The 18901-nt window shown below is 36.3% G+C and overlaps 1 protein-coding gene and 1 pseudogene across 2 annotated transcripts; both read right to left on the minus strand.

Moving 5' to 3' along the window:
* Nucleotides 1-3956: 3956 nt before the first annotated feature.
* LOC117619302 (ethylene-responsive transcription factor ERF034-like) lies at nt 3957-4943 on the minus strand. Its single transcript, XM_034349221.1, has one exon. The coding sequence runs from the start codon at nt 4876-4878 to the stop codon at nt 4051-4053; it is 828 nt and encodes a 275-aa protein (XP_034205112.1). The 5' UTR covers nt 4879-4943; the 3' UTR covers nt 3957-4050.
* Nucleotides 4944-8584: 3641 nt separating this feature from the next.
* LOC117617807 lies at nt 8585-18676 on the minus strand (annotated as a pseudogene). Its single transcript, XR_004584438.1, has 12 exons — nt 17741-18676; nt 17543-17658; nt 16873-16969; nt 16620-16749; nt 15775-15838; nt 14955-15683; nt 13192-13522; nt 11523-11583; nt 11342-11427; nt 10621-10742; nt 9986-10047; nt 8585-9850 (listed from the first exon to the last, which is right to left on the minus strand). The product of XR_004584438.1 is annotated as a lysine-specific demethylase JMJ25-like (transcript).
* Between the last annotated feature and the right edge of the window lie 225 nt (nt 18677-18901).

Genomic DNA, 18901 nt, shown 5'->3' on the forward strand with positions numbered 1-18901 from the left:
TGAGGGAAAATCACTTCCCATGTCATTTCCTAAGAGATGAGAAATGGAAGATTCATTTCCCACGTTTGGTAATGTCGGAAAAGTAATTAGGAGATTTTACTTTATTTCCTTTCCCATGTTTGTTTTGAGTAGGAATGGAAAACAAAGTTTGTATAATTTTTCAATTATACCATATTAAATTAAATAAAAAAAGAGTACATTTAATGATATATTATAATTTTAAATTATTAATGGGGACAAAATGGTCATAAAAATGTGCATTGAATGTTAGTTTATTTTTTCAAACTTTTTCATGAGGAGGGAAAACAAAACCCAAGTTGGGAGGAGGGCTTCACTTTCCCCCCTACTTTCTCATGTGTCAAGCAACCATTTCTCATGCCCAGACTTATCAAATATGGGAAAACAATTGATTTCCTATCCCCAAGTCTCATTTTCCACGAACCAAATGGGACCTAAGGGTACAAATTGTGCATATCATGCATAATTTTGTGATGGATATCTAGAAAAGGGAGTCAACGAGGTCTAACCTAGTGGAAAATGGCCTTAACTTGCATATAAGAGGTCTCAGGTTCGAATCCCTATGTCATCTTAGTTGTGTGTGTGAGAGAGAGAGAAATCATCCCTTCCTTTTAATTAGACTATCGCTTGTACTAAAAAAAAGAAAAGAGGAGAACAATATGTAAATATCAAGCATGTATGTTTTTTCTTTCTCGTGAGGTTTGATTTTTTGCTTCGTTAATTAAAATGCTTGGAAACTTTGAATGGAGATTAATTAATGAAAGATTAAGTTACTTTGTGCTAGCTAGCTTGATATACGTTGTTGACTGTTTCTCCCCGCACCAGTAGATATATAAGAATGACATTTGACAAGTAATATAAAAATGTTTATCCATTTAACTGTGATCAAATAAATCAAAATATGTTTAATAAACAATGAAAGTACGTAATCACAATGATAATCAAATGACGAACTTTCAATTTGTTTAATATTTAATAATAGGAATGATTCTTGAAAATTGACCTACGATATATAAAATGAATTATTTGGATTATAAGATCGCATTGTGAAGTATATCTAAACGAGTATTTAGCATCATATTAACTTATTAAATAACAATCAGTGTTTGACCGCTCGTGTGCAAACAATAAACAATAATAAAATAAAATGCAAGAAACATTAACATTTTCAAAGAGTAATATCTCAGCATTAGTAAAAACCAATCTTCTTCAACTTATGGTGAGTGCAAAGGACAATTATTTGAGTGATTGTAAAGACAAATTACTTGGTACGTTAATCACATGTCTTCAATTCTGATTGATTATATGTGTAAAGAGCAATTATTTGGTACTACTAGAATTTACCTGTCTCTAATTGAGATGACAAACCAACCATCAAAAACACGATGGCTACTGAGTAGCAAGTAATACAGGAGCCTCAGCTACCAAGACTTTTCTTCATGAAAATTTCACACATCAAACTCCAATCATCTTTTTAATCAAAAGGTTTGTCATCAACATATATGCACTGTCATTATCATTTGAGCAACACCCTTATTGCTTGCTTTAGCACAGAGAGAGAGAGAGAGAGAGAGAGAGAGAGAGGATTTTGAGAGGATTTTGGTGTCCTTAGTTTTGTCTCATGCTGCAGTGTTTAGCAACCTCTTAATTATTATTAGTTTATACAAGAGTAAATAGGAGCTCAATGATTAGATACTTGTGGGTCTTTTTCAACATAGCGCTTGCCAGTGTGTTATGCAAAGAAGATTTAACATGTGGGGGCCTATAAACAAATTTTCTGTCTCTCTCTTGAATTTTAGTCCAATGGGCAAATGAAGTGTGGCAAATGAAGGAAGGGGAAGGCAAGATGGAAGAAGATAATGATGGTGAGGTCATTAACCACTAATGCACATTGGAGCACTGGGGCCCTTAAGTTTTTGCTATTAAATTAATTTAATTATAAAATCAATTCTATATGTTATACCTACCATTTTATTTAGTTTCATGATATTGTCTCCTAGCTTTGGGTACCTACATGGGTGTCTACATTCTCTAGAATCCCCATTAATTAATTTCATTATCTGAATCATTGTCTAATTAAGAAAATCTGAAATAGATTAACCCTTGTAATTAGGTGAAATAGGTGTAGCAAGTACATACGTACTCACTCAAAATTGGATTGTATCACTTGAGCTATCTATGGGTTTTTCTGGAATCTTGAAGTGTTCACATGGTTTAACTATTTAGGCTTGAGTTTAGCTCAACAAATATTTGTCTTTAGTGGCATTATATAAAATGAAGAGAAATAGAGTCGCCCTCACCTTCTTCAACTTGACACTTGAACTTTACAACCCCCTTGAGTGATCAATTTCTTCTAATAATTTTGTAAGATTAACTCTCACTGTGGGTAATGATTTAATGCTTTATCACTGTTTCTACCAACCCATCACAATCTTCTATACATAAAATTCCAAACTTTTCACTGAAGTTAATCTTTTTTGACATTGGAACATTAGGTGACTCTTTAAGCTTACCTAAAAAAGGGGTCGTTTCTACATTTGTATTTGGGTACCTTGTAGCTGATGGTCTTGATGTTTACCGGCGGAATCAAGTTAAAGGCTACCATGGACTCTAGCTTAAGTAGCCTTTTTGAAAATTAAAATATAATAAATATATTTTAATGTGATTTTAGATTAATTTGGTTGCTCAATTAAGAAATAATCCCTTAGTAAACACTTATGACTCTATTTTTTCTCATCGTTTTCATTAATATTCATTTTAACGACACCCTTTTCAATTTGGTAGTCCAAAGTGTAGGTGTCAAGCGATTCATATGAAGAATGAGTTTATAGCAGTTTCTATTATTGTCTACATCGAAAAAGAATTTGCCGACAATATCTATTCATACACAATAACAAAAGATTTCAATTCTCTCAAGGATCATAGGGCACAACTTGAATGTGTACAATTTCAATTTTGTTGTTGGTTCATATTCTCATTTTGATACTATGTGTGTGTTTTGGGTGCATTTCACATGTATTTATTTTATGTTAAATCTTATTGGAAATTAGTTAATGGAGCTATGAACTAACGTGGTTTATATGCTTTAATATATATTTTTATTTCTAAAAAAAAAATATAAAGTACAAGAAAAATTATCATTAGATTTTAAGCCAATAACTTTAGTTAGCCCACCCGTTGAAAAATTCATAGTTCCGCCTTTGTTGATGTCTAAGTTATGAATATAATTATCGCTTACTCTCAAAAAAGAAAAAGAAAAAAGAAGGGGGTAGTTTCTGATTAGCTAAGCAAATAGGTGCACGGTGTTCCTATTACATAATGGCGTAAAGCAGAACAGTTTCCCTAAATTTTCAAAAGATGATAAAGGAAAAGGATTTGTAAAGACATCATTAGTACATGATGTAATTCATCCTCCCAGTATCTTTCCAACAAGATAGAGGAATTGAAAGAAAGAAAAAGAAAAAGAAGGAAGGGCATAATCTAAACCTTAGAAGGTGGGGGTAGCTTTTTAAAAGCATTTTAACATTAAATTTCCATAAATCTGTGAAGTATCTAAATCTATCAAGATGGCTAGCTTTATGGTCAACTTCTCTGAACCCCATGAAAGTTGAAACCCTCTTAGTAAAGAAAACTTGGACAGGAGGGAGGGTAAATGTTTCTTCAATCATGCAATAAGAAACTAATGACTCTTTATTCTGCTCATATAGTCCATTGGAGTAAAGATTATGTCCTTTTTCTCTTTTCTCAGGGAAAATTATAAGAAAAGAAACAAATGGTCACACTTCTTCTTCTTCTTTTTCCTTTTTTTAATTTTAAAAAAATCCTCAAATCTCTGCAGCTGCAGGTCCAAAACTGAACAAAACCCATTTCCAAGATGCAAATGTTAATTCTTCTGAATTGGTCTGGTGTCTATTTTTGGACCATGCAGTGACCAAATGTGATGAATTTTGAAACTTAATTATTTCTGTTTGATAAAAAAAGAAAAAGAAAAGAGTAAATACATAGTCTCTCACTCTCTACACTGGGCACTAGCTAATACTCCCACAAGAAGGGATCCCCTAGCCTGAATCCAGTGTCAGCTGCACACAAATGCCATGTTGAAGAAGAATAGCAAAACTGATCACTTCCATTTGTGCCATCCATGAAAAGATCTGGAAGGTCAAACAATTTGTCATCATCATAATCAGTTGAAGCACAAGTACTAGTTGATTCTTGAGCATTAATGTTGTCCATGGACAAAGTTGAATTTGAGGACATGGGAAGCTTGACTTTGCTGCTGGGCTCTGCTTCTTCAGCCTCTGTTTCACAAATAATCTGCTTTTCCTCAGAAGCATCAGCTGCAGCTGCTGCAGCCTTAGCAGCAGCAGCTTGAATGTCTTTTGGAGACTTGGAGTCTGGCTGGGGAAGTGTTTGAGCCAATTCAGGAAAATTGAGAAAAGCAGAAGCACCTTTGATGGCTAGAGCTGCCACATCATGAGCTCTAGCTGCCATTTCAGCTGTTGGGTATGTCCCTAACCATATTCTTGATTTCTTCCTTGGCTCTCGGATTTCGGACACCCATTTTCCCCAGCTACGCATTCTTACGCCGCGGTATGTCGGGTGCTTGCCATCACTCAGATCACTGCTTCTCTGCCTCTTCTTCTTCTTGCTGTTGTCTTGCTCATTCTCATTGTTTGGTTCTTCTTGCTCTTTTATTGATGAGCCTTTTTGAGACGTACAATTCTCTGAGTTTTGAGTGTTTTTATCAGCCAAAGAATCAGAAGTTGTTGTTGAGGAGGTGGAGGAGGAGGAGGAGGAGGAGGAAGATGAGGTAAGGAGATTTTCTTGAGCATCACTCTCTATGTTGATTTGCTTAGCCATGATAGGGGGAGGGGGGCCTAGCTCCAAAGTTAGAGAAAGAATGTGAGTGTTGCATAAAAACAGAGGTCTTGTGTTGGGCTTTTATGATTCTCTAGAAAAACAAGAAGCATTTAAATAAGAAGAAAAAAGGAAAAGAAAAAAAAAAGAGAATATATATAAAGAAGGCATGGGGTCCAATCGCATAAGAGAAACTACAGTTCAGCTATTTTGTTCCCCATGTGGGAATAGAGTAGTGTGTGCTTTGAGACCATCTTTTGCATCCATTTGCTATTCTTTGCTTTTCTTTATTTTTGTTTTTGTTTATCCCATCTGCTTTATTTCCTCTCTCTCTCTCTCTCTCTCTCTCTCTCTCTCTCTCTAAGCTTTTCCTTCTGCCCCTTGCTTGGTCTCTCTTTTGCCCTTTTTCTCTTTTTTCATGGTAAAATATATATATGTTTGTTTACTGGTGACAAAACCATTTTCCATTTTTCATGTTTCATGTGTACATTTAGTAAATGAGTTCACATATTGGTAGGCCATAAGGTTTGCCATGCCATGAATTCCACATAAAACTTTTCAGGGCCCTCACTCTCAATAATCTCACTATAGATTTGCTTCGTCCACCTGATTTGAATTGAAACCACCTTCTTTTTATTTTATGAGGGTTGGGGTGTTCATGTTAACATAGTAGTTAGCACAGTACATATATATCAATCTCCCCCCCCCCCCCCCAAAAAAAAAAAAAACTTCAAATTCGAGCTCAAGTAGATAAGATAGCATTTACACTTGCATCTAAGGTTCTAGGTTCGATTCTTCTCACTTTAAGTATTGCTTGTAAAAAAAAAGAAAAAACTCATATTTGAGTATTCTAAGCTTGTTCATATGCCACCTTCAACTTGGTCCAATTATGTCTCCAAATTGCTCTGACCTCTGTTACAACATTGTCACCAACTTCTGCAGAATATATATATTTATACATACATATATAAATATATATATATATATATTTATTAAACATAATAATGAAATAACTTAAATCAATTGACCAATTCATATGGCTACTGTGATAGAATCTTTGGCAGAGGACAGCATAAGATAATGGTGATGTGTCAAAGTAACATTATGTAGCCATGGAAATATCTCATGTGGGTTTTGGATTTCAGGGAAGAAGACAATGGATGCTGCCCATACACGCATGAATATTCAATACTAGGCAACTGCCACCTCATACATATCTTCCCTATAAGAAATTCTACTAATTTATCACTGTCTAAATAAATATATAAAATCAGTATCTTGTATTTGCTATCAACATATCTGCTGTGATGATCTCAGCCGTTGATTTGCATCACAATTGATCACAGTGGAGCACATGCCCTGTGGGACCAGTGACAGATTTTCCAGCAAATTGGTTCACTCTGCAAGCAAAATGTTCTCAACTCCTTTTCATATTCCTCAAAAATATTTATTTTTCTCATTGTTAACTTTTAATTCCAATTTTGTATGGGAGATTCAAGCTTATCATGTTACTTTGACAATTTATTATGAAATCCTTAAACATATATGAGAACACTTGGCTTTGAAGGATTAGTGGTTAAAATTGTTATATTAATTGCAGGGACCATGATTAATTTTTTCAGTATTTTGTTGTGCTTGACAGCTTTAAGAGAGTAATTTAGCTCTAATTTTTTTGGGTTCTTGTTTGTCGTTTAATCACCAATCATGTATATAATGCCTTGAAAATTTTATCAAAATATTATAACCGTTTTTGGCAGTTCAACATATCCCAATTATATATTTATATATATAATTTTTTTTTTAATATGGGAAACAAATAAAACAAAAAACCCAAGAAGGTGTTTTAGGTGGGTCTTTACCATCATAATAATAAAACTTTCCTCTTTCATGTAAATTCTCTTCATATTTCAAACTGTGTTAAGACATTCGGTCAACTGACAGGGAGAGGGAGTGGGTCTTTAACCAACTTATGTTTTTTATGGAGGACAAAAACTTACCTACATCGTATCAGAATGTTACTGCAACAGTATTTTAAATCAATCACGTATTATTATGTGATAATATATAATTACATTATTACGTGATAATGTGTGATTGACTTACATGGAAGTTATTATCCTTATAAAGAGCATTGACACTTCTTGAGAGGTTTTTAAGTCATCATCAACAATAATGCATCCGAGATGAACCCATAGAGCTTGAACCACAAAAAAACTTGGACACTAGACATGTGAATGTCACTCTTATCATAATGGATGTTGAATTGAGAGGTAGTAGGGAAAATTTGGACCCCGGTCCCCGGCACGTAACCCGAAATATGTATATGTAATAAAGTTATGAGAGAAATAATTTGTTTGTTTAGGGACTTGTCCCAATAATTGTAATTGATGTCACACAGCCACAAGGACCGCATGTCATTATTTGATTCAATTCACTAGTTGTCCCATGTATGTACAGACAACCCTTCAAACTTTCCATTTTCTTGATCAAGTCCCAAACTTGTATGCCCCAGAAAGTGACTTCAGCTCATCTCTTACTATGAAAAGGAAGAAGAGATTTCTACCCAATAGGAATTAATTCTTGTCCCATCCCATCCCATCCCATCCCATCCACTGAAAATGAAGGAGTTGTCACAAATTCTAGAGAATTGCCACTCACAAAGGGCACTGCCAATAATCCAATCTAGTGAACCCCAACATTTTCATCCAAAATGTTACCAAAAAACCTGGTGAACTCCAAATCATTCTAGTGGTGTAAACCAAATATAATAAATAGTTTTATACCACAAGTAACTTTTGCCTTGTTTTTGAAGTTTCATGCTCTATTTGGTAATGCCCTTTTATTGGTGACTGACTTGAGAAGCTTGGTAAAGTGATGGCTAGGATGTAAATATAAGCACAAATGAACAGTATCAACTTGACTTGAAGTTGGTAAAGATCAAGATCTAGTTGACCTCTCTCTCTCTCTCTCTCTCTCTCTCTGTGTGATAAATTTTAGTGTTTTGAATACCAAATTGGTTGTGTGTTGGCAAAGACCAAGAATCCAATAGCTAGTGTTCATGTCTCTTTTTCTTTTTCTCTTTAAGTTCATTGCAATTGGACTTGAGAAGTTTCAGCAGCTGTTCTAAAAACTTTCCCGATATTGTCAACAAGAGTGAAAAATTAAGCTTAAAGGATAGGCAGAATAAGTCAAGGAAAACATTAAAGAACAATATGCATGCCACTGACAAAATGTGTTCTCATTTATTTACTTCAGGGTGAAATTCTAAGAGATCAAGGTGAAATACAAAATGTGGCTGGAGTAAGCATAGTGTTTATTATTATTATTATTTTAAAAAATAAAAAATGTGGAATCGAAGTGCTTGAGTAGCCGTGGAGAATATCAGCAATTCCTAAACAAAAACAAAAGAGACATAAAAACGCCTACCAAGCTAAGCTTTTCAAATTACAACATATTTATGAGATTGGATACGGCTGGCCCTATGACAAATGACATTGTCCCAGTCTTAAACACCAAGAATCTGCAACATGGGCAATCAAATGGAGATGCATCTGTTGAACCTCTGAAGCTAAAGAAGGAAAAACATGAGCAAAATGAGGAGAGGGATAGCCACTGCTTCATGAATAAAATCTTGAACCAGAGTTTTAAGATTGGAGATCGTGCAAGAAGAAATACCAAGCCGGACTGAAAATTTGAACGTCGAGGGCACAGCACAGAATGAGAATTTGATTCCAAAATCAACTGTCATTGATTAAGTACACTAAGACAAAAAGTGAACCATTGATCCAAAGTTTGCATACATCATCAAAATGACAAATCCTAAAATTTAAAGGTCTTTGGTCTTCAGCTGTTGAGAGGATGGTGGATGCCAGGCTCTCTCGGGTGAGATGTGAAACCAAGACGGGAAGATAAATTCAATAAATCTGAACGTATGCGCTGGAATTCAGGATGCTGCACTCTATCTCTCTCTTCCATTGTCTGTTCAAAATGTGTAATGCGTTCCACGAGGCCATCGAGATGCTGCACCACTGTAACAAGATCAACAGTGGTGTGTCGAAACTGTGATGATTGTGGAGGCTTCTCCACAACAACTACCTCTTCCTCGTCTCCTCCAGACTGTGACGATGGTGAAGGCTTCTCCACAACTACCTCTTCCTCTTCTTTCCATCCTTCTTGTTGTCCTCCTTCCACCTCTCTTAGTGCATGTCCAATGCTACGTCGTTCAACAGTGGACTGTGCAGGATGTGAGGAGGATCGCTGCTCCTCCGCACCTTGGACCTCTTCCTCATCACCACTTCCTTCTTTCTGTCCTCCAGCTTCTTCCCCTCTCCATGCATGTCCGATCTTACATCGTTCAACAGGGGGTTGTGAAGGCTGCTCCTCAACAACTAGGAGGACCTCCTCTTCTACCATTCCTTCTTGCTGTGCTCCAGCTTCTTTGTCTCTCCATTCATGTCCAATTCTACATCGTTCAACAGGGGGTTGTGGAGGCTGCTCCTCAACAACTTGGACCTCCTCCTCTTCTACCATTCCTTGTTTCTGTGCTCCAGCTTCTTCCCCTCTCCATGCATGTCTAGTTCTACATCGTTCAACAGGGGACTGTGAAGGCTTCTCCTCAAAAACTTGGACCTCCTCTTCTCCCATTCCTTCTTGCTGTCCTCCAGCTTCTTCCTCTTCCAATGCATGCCCAGTTTTACCTCCTTCAACAGGGGGCTGTGAAGGCTGCTTTACAACAACTTGGACCTCCTCTTTTTCCATTCCGTCTTGCTGTCCTACAGATTCTTCCTCTCTCCATGCATGTACAGTTCTGCATTGTACAACAGGGGCAGGTGAAGGCTGCTCTTTAACCAAGTGCATTTCCTCTTCTTCAACCCTTCTGTCTTTCTGTGTGGGCTGCTTGTCAACAGCTTGGACTTCACCCTCTTCTGCCATTCCTTCTTGCTGGCTTTCTCCAGATTCATCTCTGCATACATGTCTGAAGCCATGGAGCCCCAAAAACAAAATTGAAAGAAGAAAATCCAATAAAACAAGAATTAACCCTATGTTCATATTCCATTAATACATAAACGCAATATCTAAACTACACATCAACTTATACTAGTTCACTAACCTCATATTTTGATTCAAATACTTCACAAGCCAACGCACAGAATGAACAATCATTTTCTTCACCTGTCTCAAGAGGATCAGAATAATAAGCCCTTTATAACAAACAAAAAAAAAAAATTATTTCGCATCAAATAATTATCCTGCATCCACCACAATATCCTAGCCCTCTGTCCCAACTGGAATTGTTTTGAAGTTAATGGTCACTTAGGTCTTATCTCTGTAATATACCCACCAACAGAACATGAAAAAGGAAATAACTGAAACAGGCATACCATATGTTAACAAAAACCTCAAAATTACACCACAAATCATTAACCTAAAATGAATATACCTCCCCCCGCCGCCGCCTCTCCCCCCCTCCCCAAAAGCATTCAAAAAGATTTAAGCATTCACCTAAAGGTAAGGGGCTTGTAGCTTAATGATTTGTGGAATTAGGTTCGATTTCCCCCTCCCCTAATATCGCTTGTATGAAAAAAATGAATACAAAAAGTACATAAGGATGCTTCTTTAGACAATAATGATTGAATAATCATACCGACCCACAGAACGAAAAGGCCACTTACAACTCATATTATAACAAGTGACATAAGAATGGCGTGATTAACCAAACATATTTGTCTACAGAAGACGGCGTACCTCCAATTTGTCCTCTTTAGCCCTATGATTTTGTGGAAGTGTGCGGAATTCATTTGTGTCAACCGTATGCACTCCCCAACATTTTCAGGAGAGACAAATTCAAGTGCGACTTTAATGCACGACTGGGGAGAAATTAGTATTGTCAAGATTTATGTATATGGACCAATCAATACAAAACAATTTCATATTTCACAAACAGAGGAATAAAATTTTACATTGACCATCAAGCATTTTTTTAATCTGAGATGATGTGTTGTGTGTTCACTGCAAGATTGATAGGAATTCAGTACAGAGACGGTCTATGAATGATAAACAGAACCTAGAAAGTCTCAAAGATACTAATTTTTTCTTTCCAATTTTACATAGACAATAAATATATCACCCTTGAAACTGAAAGGCTTAAACGAAGGAACGGGTCTCTTCATAACTTATCAAGAAAGCTAATAAAGAATATCTTATTCCATGTCATGAGGAGTCAAATGAGGTAGAATAGCTTAAATGAAGTGGGTAGATGTAGTTAAAATAAAGGTTTTGAACACAGAGAAAAATGGATTTATTTGTTACTTTTAAAAAATGTTACACCATGGGTCCTAGCTTCAAGCCTCCAACCCCAAACCAAGGCCAGAGTTCGAATCCCTCCTCCCTTGTAACAAAGAAAAAGAAGTGAAATGGTACACCACAGATGGAAGGCAAGCATTTTTCTTTTTGTACTACAAGTTACCTTCAAGTTTCTCACTTGGTGTGGACATCCTGCCGGAATTAAAACAGCATCCCCCAGTTTTTGGATAAATGTCCATGGTTCAATTCCTATTAGATAGCACAACAACAAAAGATATATAATTTGAAACCCAGATATATTATAAATTTCAATCCAACTATACATAGATATACAATGGAGCAACCATATTCTTCCTTGAGCTTCCTTTTGTGCTCTAAGGTCTGATCATGTATGGGATGAATAACCTACAAAAAGAAACTAATATATAATGAAGGAATGTTCATATAAACAAAAATACATCAATAACTTTCCTTTTTTGAAATACTAATTCAAATGGGATACAATTTTGCAACTGGAAACAAAAGCTAACAATAATCCTATTCCAAATTAACTCTTCCTCATCATGCTCGTTTGCAGGTAGTGCCATGATAATTCTAATTCATTTGGTTTGCCCTACAAGTCAATAAGGAGTAGGAGATCTTTAAAGGCTAACATCCTATTAGTCTTTCACAAAGAAGAAGATTGGTGAAGGGCATGAGAAGGATAGCCAGTATTCCATGATTTCTAGCTCCTTGTCTAGTCCTGGTCATTGCTCATTTAGGTCTATTAAACCCAGCCAGCAGTTGAATCCTTGTCTAGTCTAGAAATACCATCACCATCATATGTCCTATTCTCCTAGAGAACATATTCATATAACCAACCCTTCCAAACTGGTTCATACTCATGTATGGGCTCGGTCTAGAAATAAAAGCCAGTCGAGTTTTCTTATTGTCATATTTTGTAAGAGTTAGGGATGCTTATGTATTTTTGCTCTTGTATGAATTAATGTATACTTGCCTAAATATGGGCTGAACCTTCACTGTCTCTGTCTCTCTGTCTCTGTCTCTGTCTCTGTCTGTCTCTCTGTCTCTGTCTCTCTGTCTCTCTCTGTCTCTCTCTCTCCCCCTCTCTCACTCCTAGCTCAAATACGTCAACCCTAACAATTAATGAGCAATTAATTACCTGTGGCAGCGGACAACAGTAGGTATGCCTGAATTCCTTGTAGTCCTTCCGGAGATAATCCTGCAGCTTACGAACATCTTCTCGCCGGAAAATGTCCCATAAAGCACCACCCTCTACATTCTTTTCAGACTTGGATCCCTCTTTAAAACTTCCAGCATTCAAACTAGAAACACAAGAATCACCATCAGGTTGAACAGCTGGATCAGTCAGCTCATGAAAAGCTGCACCCTTGTTTTGATTGTCAACTTCAAAAAAAAAAAATTCTTATCATTTGCAGCCCTGCCACCGCCAGCCTTGTTACTACCAACATTGTCATGCACAGTCCGACAATTTCCAAACATTTCCCTTCTGTCTTGTTCAATGTGCTTTTTTTTTCAACCTTTTCATAGTTCCAATGTCCTTGGGAGTAAGGGTAAATTCAGCAGTATGTGTCAATATTCACCTGAAACAGGTTATTCAAGACAACATACGTTGAAAGTTACAATGTGCAGAAAAGCAAAGGAAAAAAACCTTGATCTTGCAAAAAGCTAGAACTAAATATACAGTGATTTCTGCCAGAAAACAAATATGCCAAAAAAAGAAAAATTCAATAATGCAAGTCTTACATAAAAGTATAACAAACCTCAAACCAGATACAGAATAGCAAACTGCAAACCAGCTTTGCTAGATTTTCACTACAAAATTATGGGCAGGTAGTAAATTTTTTTAAAGATACATACCCAACTGAAAACTCCAACCTATAAGAAAGGTCAGATAGGAAGTAAACACAGCTATGCGCAGCACCTACACCCCACCCCCCCACCCAAAGAGGAAAAAAAAAAAAAGTAGAAATGCAAAACAGCCAAACTCACCACATCACAGGAATTGCAGTGAAGCTTGGTTACAGAATCTCCACGTCCAAGCTCCTCGGAAACACCATAAGCAATATATGTCTTTGGTTCCATATCTGGCTTTACACATTCCTTGGGCAATTTAACAGCAAGGTTCAAAAAGCCTCTGTGAGGATGAGTATATTCCTTAAACGGCAAGTAGCAAATAAACTCGGCACAGTGACGAGGAAGGCGCTCTTTGAAAAAGTCATCCAGGGACGGATCGTTGAGTTTTAGCATCTGCGGCCACATTTTCCGATCAAAACGGCCTTTTGAATATCCAGTAAAAAAACTTGTGGATACCGATATCTAGCTGCATTCAAAATAAAATTTATATAAAAAATAAAAATCAAACCATCAAGAAAACTTTACAGTCTTTAATTTTCAATTAAAGAGTGATTGCTATATCAGAACAAAAAATGGAAAGACGTTCAATCAAGAATTCTTCTTTCTCCTAAGAAAAAAGGCCAACGTTAAAATCAACTGAGGGATTATCAAATATCTTAAGAGACTACACAAACAGAAGCAGATTAGAAATAAAAGCAATACAGTGAACAGAGGATTTCATTAGAAATGGTTATAAATATTTGTGTCTAAAGGCATGAGGTGAATTGAATTTAACGTTGTGTCTAAAGGCGTGACATGAATTGAATTTTGCTCCCAGAATCCTTCTTTGGCCGCTACCTTTCTTTTGCAATATGAAGGTATTCTGTGAAACCAAGTATGGGTGTGAAACACATGGTGTGAGTCCAGACTCTGCTATGATCTCTATTTACTTCTTTCCCTTCATCAGTCCCAGCCTACAATTTCATGTTTCTTGAATTTCTTTTTTTCTTTAATGATCAAGTTCATCCATACTTTTCAGTTAAATTTTCCAGCAAACTAGCACAATCTTACCTTGTTCTTCATTTTATTTCAATGCCTGAGTTTAGAACTTGCATTAAGTTTGAACAAACCCAAAACTCTAAGGGATCTAATCAGTAATTGAGCTCTCCTATATTCAGAGTTTGAGTGAAGTGTAATTTAACTTGATTTCATGCTAAGTTCTTATTCTGAATTTCTTAATACATGGATGGGTGAGCATACTAATTAGCTTTGACTCGGTTCATAGTTAACTATATCCATCATCACTCCATCTATATTATTTTTGGTCTTCCTCTTTCCCTAATGAATCACACACTAAATAAATGTCTGACACATGAATAAACAAAATATCGTATAACTCACAAGTCATGAGCAAAGAAGAATATATGATAAGAAATTATAATTTAAACCAGTGACCAATATATGCTTACTTAAACTGCACAAACCAGTAAAAAAATGAAACCCCCATAAAAGGTGCACCATCAAAATATCAACTTGAAATTGATGACAACACCTGTACATATGTTTCTTCTTAGCATTCTCTTGCTAGAACTTAAATAGTGAACCAGATTAAGAACAACATAACGACCAGTAGTTAGCAATTGAACAAATAAGTACAAACAATACTGATCAATTGTTTTTCTTACAAGAAATAAAAGTTATTAAAACAAAGAACCAGAAACGAAAGATAAACATATAGCCATAGTACAAGGTACAAAAGCTTGGTGGATAAGAGATCCAACAACATTCTGATAAAGAAATCATCAAAACAAAACCAAATTACAACTGTCCTCAGTTGTATGTTCAGAAGTTCATCCTACATCAATCCAACTGACCTCACACCAGAAAGTACTGAGGAATTAAAAGTCATAACAACTGACCTCACACCAATCTAAGCAATCAATGGCCTTGACTTCCAAATGTTTCTTATGCCTAGTATGTTTCATCTCACGACAAGCACGCCACATGACCGTTGGTTCCCAGCTTAGACCTGATGCAGTTTCAAGCACATTGCTCACAATCACAGGCTCACCTCTGATCCAATGACATTGAAAATGCTTAAACTCCTCATGTTGGATATCTCCAGCCCTTGGACAGTACAAGAAGTTGTCATCAGAACCCTCTCGAGAAGCTGCTTTCCTTAACTTATTGCTGCTCAAGTCAAGAACACCTGCAGAATTAGAACATGAACACTGTTGTGCAGAAATTCCAGCTGAGTGCGTAAATTTGTAAGTTTGAGCAATTTCCTCTGCTTTCTTAACCAACTCTCTGACATCATTTTCAGAAAACATGCATCTCAATTCTAGAAAACTTTGACCGCCGCCATCCTTGTTCTCTGGGGGCAAAAAATACTTCCATCTAAATTTGCTTTTCTCTCGGATGTTGACCCTGTACGACAAGTGTGGCTAGTTTCTGAAGGCAGTTCTACAGCGTCCCGATTTTCACCATGCAAATAGTTTAGGCCCTGATTGATATAGTCCATAATCACTTCCTCCCCACCTCCCAGCAGGTGTCCATCTCGAATCTCTCGGCAACAGATGAGGCAAAGAACATATGAACATATAGGACAGCTTCTGTATAAATCAATAATAGAAGTTTTGCAGTTGTTGCTGAAAAAGAAAACAAAAAAGTTAAGATTGGATCCTTAATAGGTATACGGAACAAATCTATAATAGAATAAATTTCTGGTAAAGGCTCTACCAGTACACTTTATCACCATAGGAGGAATATGATCTTTGTATATTTAGCTCCGAAAGAGATAGCCCTGTCCCAATTGACATCCAAAAAGCAAATTACAAAGATGCAGAAAGTTTTGTTAATATTTTGTGTTAGGTCTTAGGTGATAAAGATAATAATATCACACTGATCACTTATTTTGCAAATTAAAGAACCAATTTCACACGTTTTTTTTTCTACAATCAGAATCAACTCCAAGGAAGAATCAACAAACATCCACTAGGAAAATCTGAATAAAACAAATTAATGTAACATAAAGAATATACCTATGTGTGCCTGTGTGTGTGGCAATGTCATTTGCAAACCTGCTTCCTTTCGCCCAAAATCTATTCATGCAAAGCCATCTTCTAATCTTACATCCCACACCCAAAATAATTATATTTATTGGGGGGGAAAAACACTTCATTGTAATCACTTTAACACAAAGTTATAAATCATAACCCTCCTTTTCAAAATATTAGATGACATTGGAAATTTGCGAACTTTTTAGGTGGGGTGTGAATCATTATAACAAATGAAATCTAGGAAATGTAAGAGCTGGTAAATTAAGCGGATAGTTTAAGGTGCATTAAGGCTGGTACCATAACAGAGGAAGAACACTACGTATCGTAATCAAATTTCAATAGGAAGTTTTAATACTTTCCTTTAAATACAATGAACTTCTGTGTGGGTTTGTTCTCTTGGTTCCAACAGTGTTTCAAGTAAATTCAGTCCTTGTTTTTGCAGTTCTTGGACTGCAGTTTTATTTGTATCATCAACAAACTCCATATAATAAGTTCCAACACCTGTCTGACAAAAACAGAATATACCATGTCTCCTAGCCTCGATCTCCATCTCAATCATTTGTTCATCATTAACTCTTTTCAAGAATGGAAGTAGTACTTGGAGCAAATACTTTGAGTGCTCAACTTTTTTATCTTTGCTAATGCAGAATTGCAGCTGACACATAAAAAAATTTTGCAGTGAAAACCATAAGATTTTATCAAACTTCACATAAATAACATATGAAATGAACAGGCATGAGGTGAAAATCAGGAGATGTCCGCAGAAGGATAAACTGACTTTAGGTACATCTAAGCGTAAGCATGCTTTGCAATTGCAATTTCCACGGCATACAGGACAAGCCTCAGCAATAGCATCCTCTGGCATCTGAGGATACCTATACAGTACAAAACTTCTAAATAAGTAGTCATAAAAACTATGTAAAGAAAAACTTCAAATATCAATTCAAAATATTTGGAGTATTACAATTACACATAAAAAGAGACTTCCCTCAGTACTAGATCCAGTCCTAACATACCCCACGTTCCACCCATTAATTTAAAGTTGATTCTAAAACCTTTATTAACAAATATTGAGCAATTTACAGAGTAAAGGAAATTAGTTTTCTGGGAGTGCATCTATATTGCTTGATTACATATTTAGTCAAATGCATATAACTCTTTTTTTTTTGGGAAACAGCATATAACTCATTTTAACTAAATTTACAATAGCAGAATGAATTAGTACTTGGGCTAAGAAATTTATATAATTTTCCAAAAACCTGTTCAAAAACAAGTTGCTCGAAAATTAAATCCACAAACATCAGTTCAAGATACATGTACTGGATTTTACTAATAAAACTCACTTCAAAGAATGATGGAAGTCCAACAAAACTAATTCAAAAAATCAACCATCTTTAGAAGTTAGTAATCAGAAGAATCAATAAGAAGATCAAGCAAGTAATCCATACCATTTTTTTAGGCAAGAGACACAAAACCGCTTTCTCTTGCACCTTCTGCACCGAACAACACTGGCCTTGTCATTCCTCTGACATTGATGGCACATCAAAGACACCTTCTCAACATACTGTTAGATCCAAAATCAGAAGTTATTACATAATCACAACAATAGAAAACAATCACAAAACAGAGAATTACAAGCATCATACTGCACTCTTCTTATTAACAATACAATTCCCACTGACAAGCTTCTCCATTCCCCTTTCAGATGCCTTGACTTTCTCACTTTTCTTACTCTGTCTACCACGTTTCTTTGCTGAAGCTCCTTCAACTTCCTTGCCACTAAAACCAGTACTTCCTTGTTCTTGACCTTCTTGAGAGTCCAACTCACTAAAGACATAAACTTTCTCATTCCCCAGACCCATTGGACCCCATTTCTCATCACTCCCAGTCCGATTCTCAGAACACATTTGGCATTTCTTTCTACCTCTATCACCACCTTCCCCAACTTTCTCAGGCACCAAATCTCTGTCCCTCTTCCTCCGCCTACTATATTTCTTCCAAGTCGGAGCAACCCAATTGCCTTTACCCTCTTCCCATTTTGCTCCATCCCCACCTTCCACAACTTTCTCACCCGCCGAAGCTCCACCACGCTTCTTCTTCTTCAAACTCAAAGCAACCCCATCACCTTCTTCACCTACCCATTTTGTCCCACCATTTTGATTTTCCAAAACGCCCTCTTTCTTCTCTAAACCCCTATCATTTTCTCCAAAACCCGCTTCTGGGTCTTTCCCTGACCTCTTTCTACCTCTGCCCATCACACTCAACTCGGCACCAGCTTTCTGTTCTACCTACAGCTGAGAAGTTGAGACCTTGAGCTACAGTCGCTCACCGTACAGATGCTACTGGGAGCTGGGAAGTTTTTTCTCCATTCTCAATTTTTGTTTTAATATTTTCTTCTCCCTTAGCTTGTGTTGTACTTGTTCTCCAAGTTTCATCCTCCATTTTCTCTGTACGAGTGTGTCAGGTGTTTTTCCTTTTCTTCTTTTTTTCCATTTAGATTTTCAAAATTACACGAATAGCCTTACTGTTTTTCTTCCAGGAATATTAATTTACGAGAAGGTACAATTTGTGCGCAGAAGGGCTTTTTGTATTTTTGCAGAAAATAGGCAATGGCATCTTAATTTTCCTTACTTTAAAAAAGAATTGAGATTTTTTTTTTTTTTTTGGTTGGGTTTTGGCTTCACCACATTTACAAATTACGAGGCAAATTATTTTTGTTTAGAGAAATTAAAATCAAATGGTGGATCTGAACCGGAAAAAGAGTACCAAAATATTTCTTCCAACCAAGCTAACCTAGCTCACATGGA

This window comes from Prunus dulcis, chromosome 2, assembly GCF_902201215.1.
Source record: "Prunus dulcis chromosome 2, ALMONDv2, whole genome shotgun sequence".
NCBI lineage: Eukaryota > Viridiplantae > Streptophyta > Magnoliopsida > Rosales > Rosaceae > Prunus > Prunus dulcis.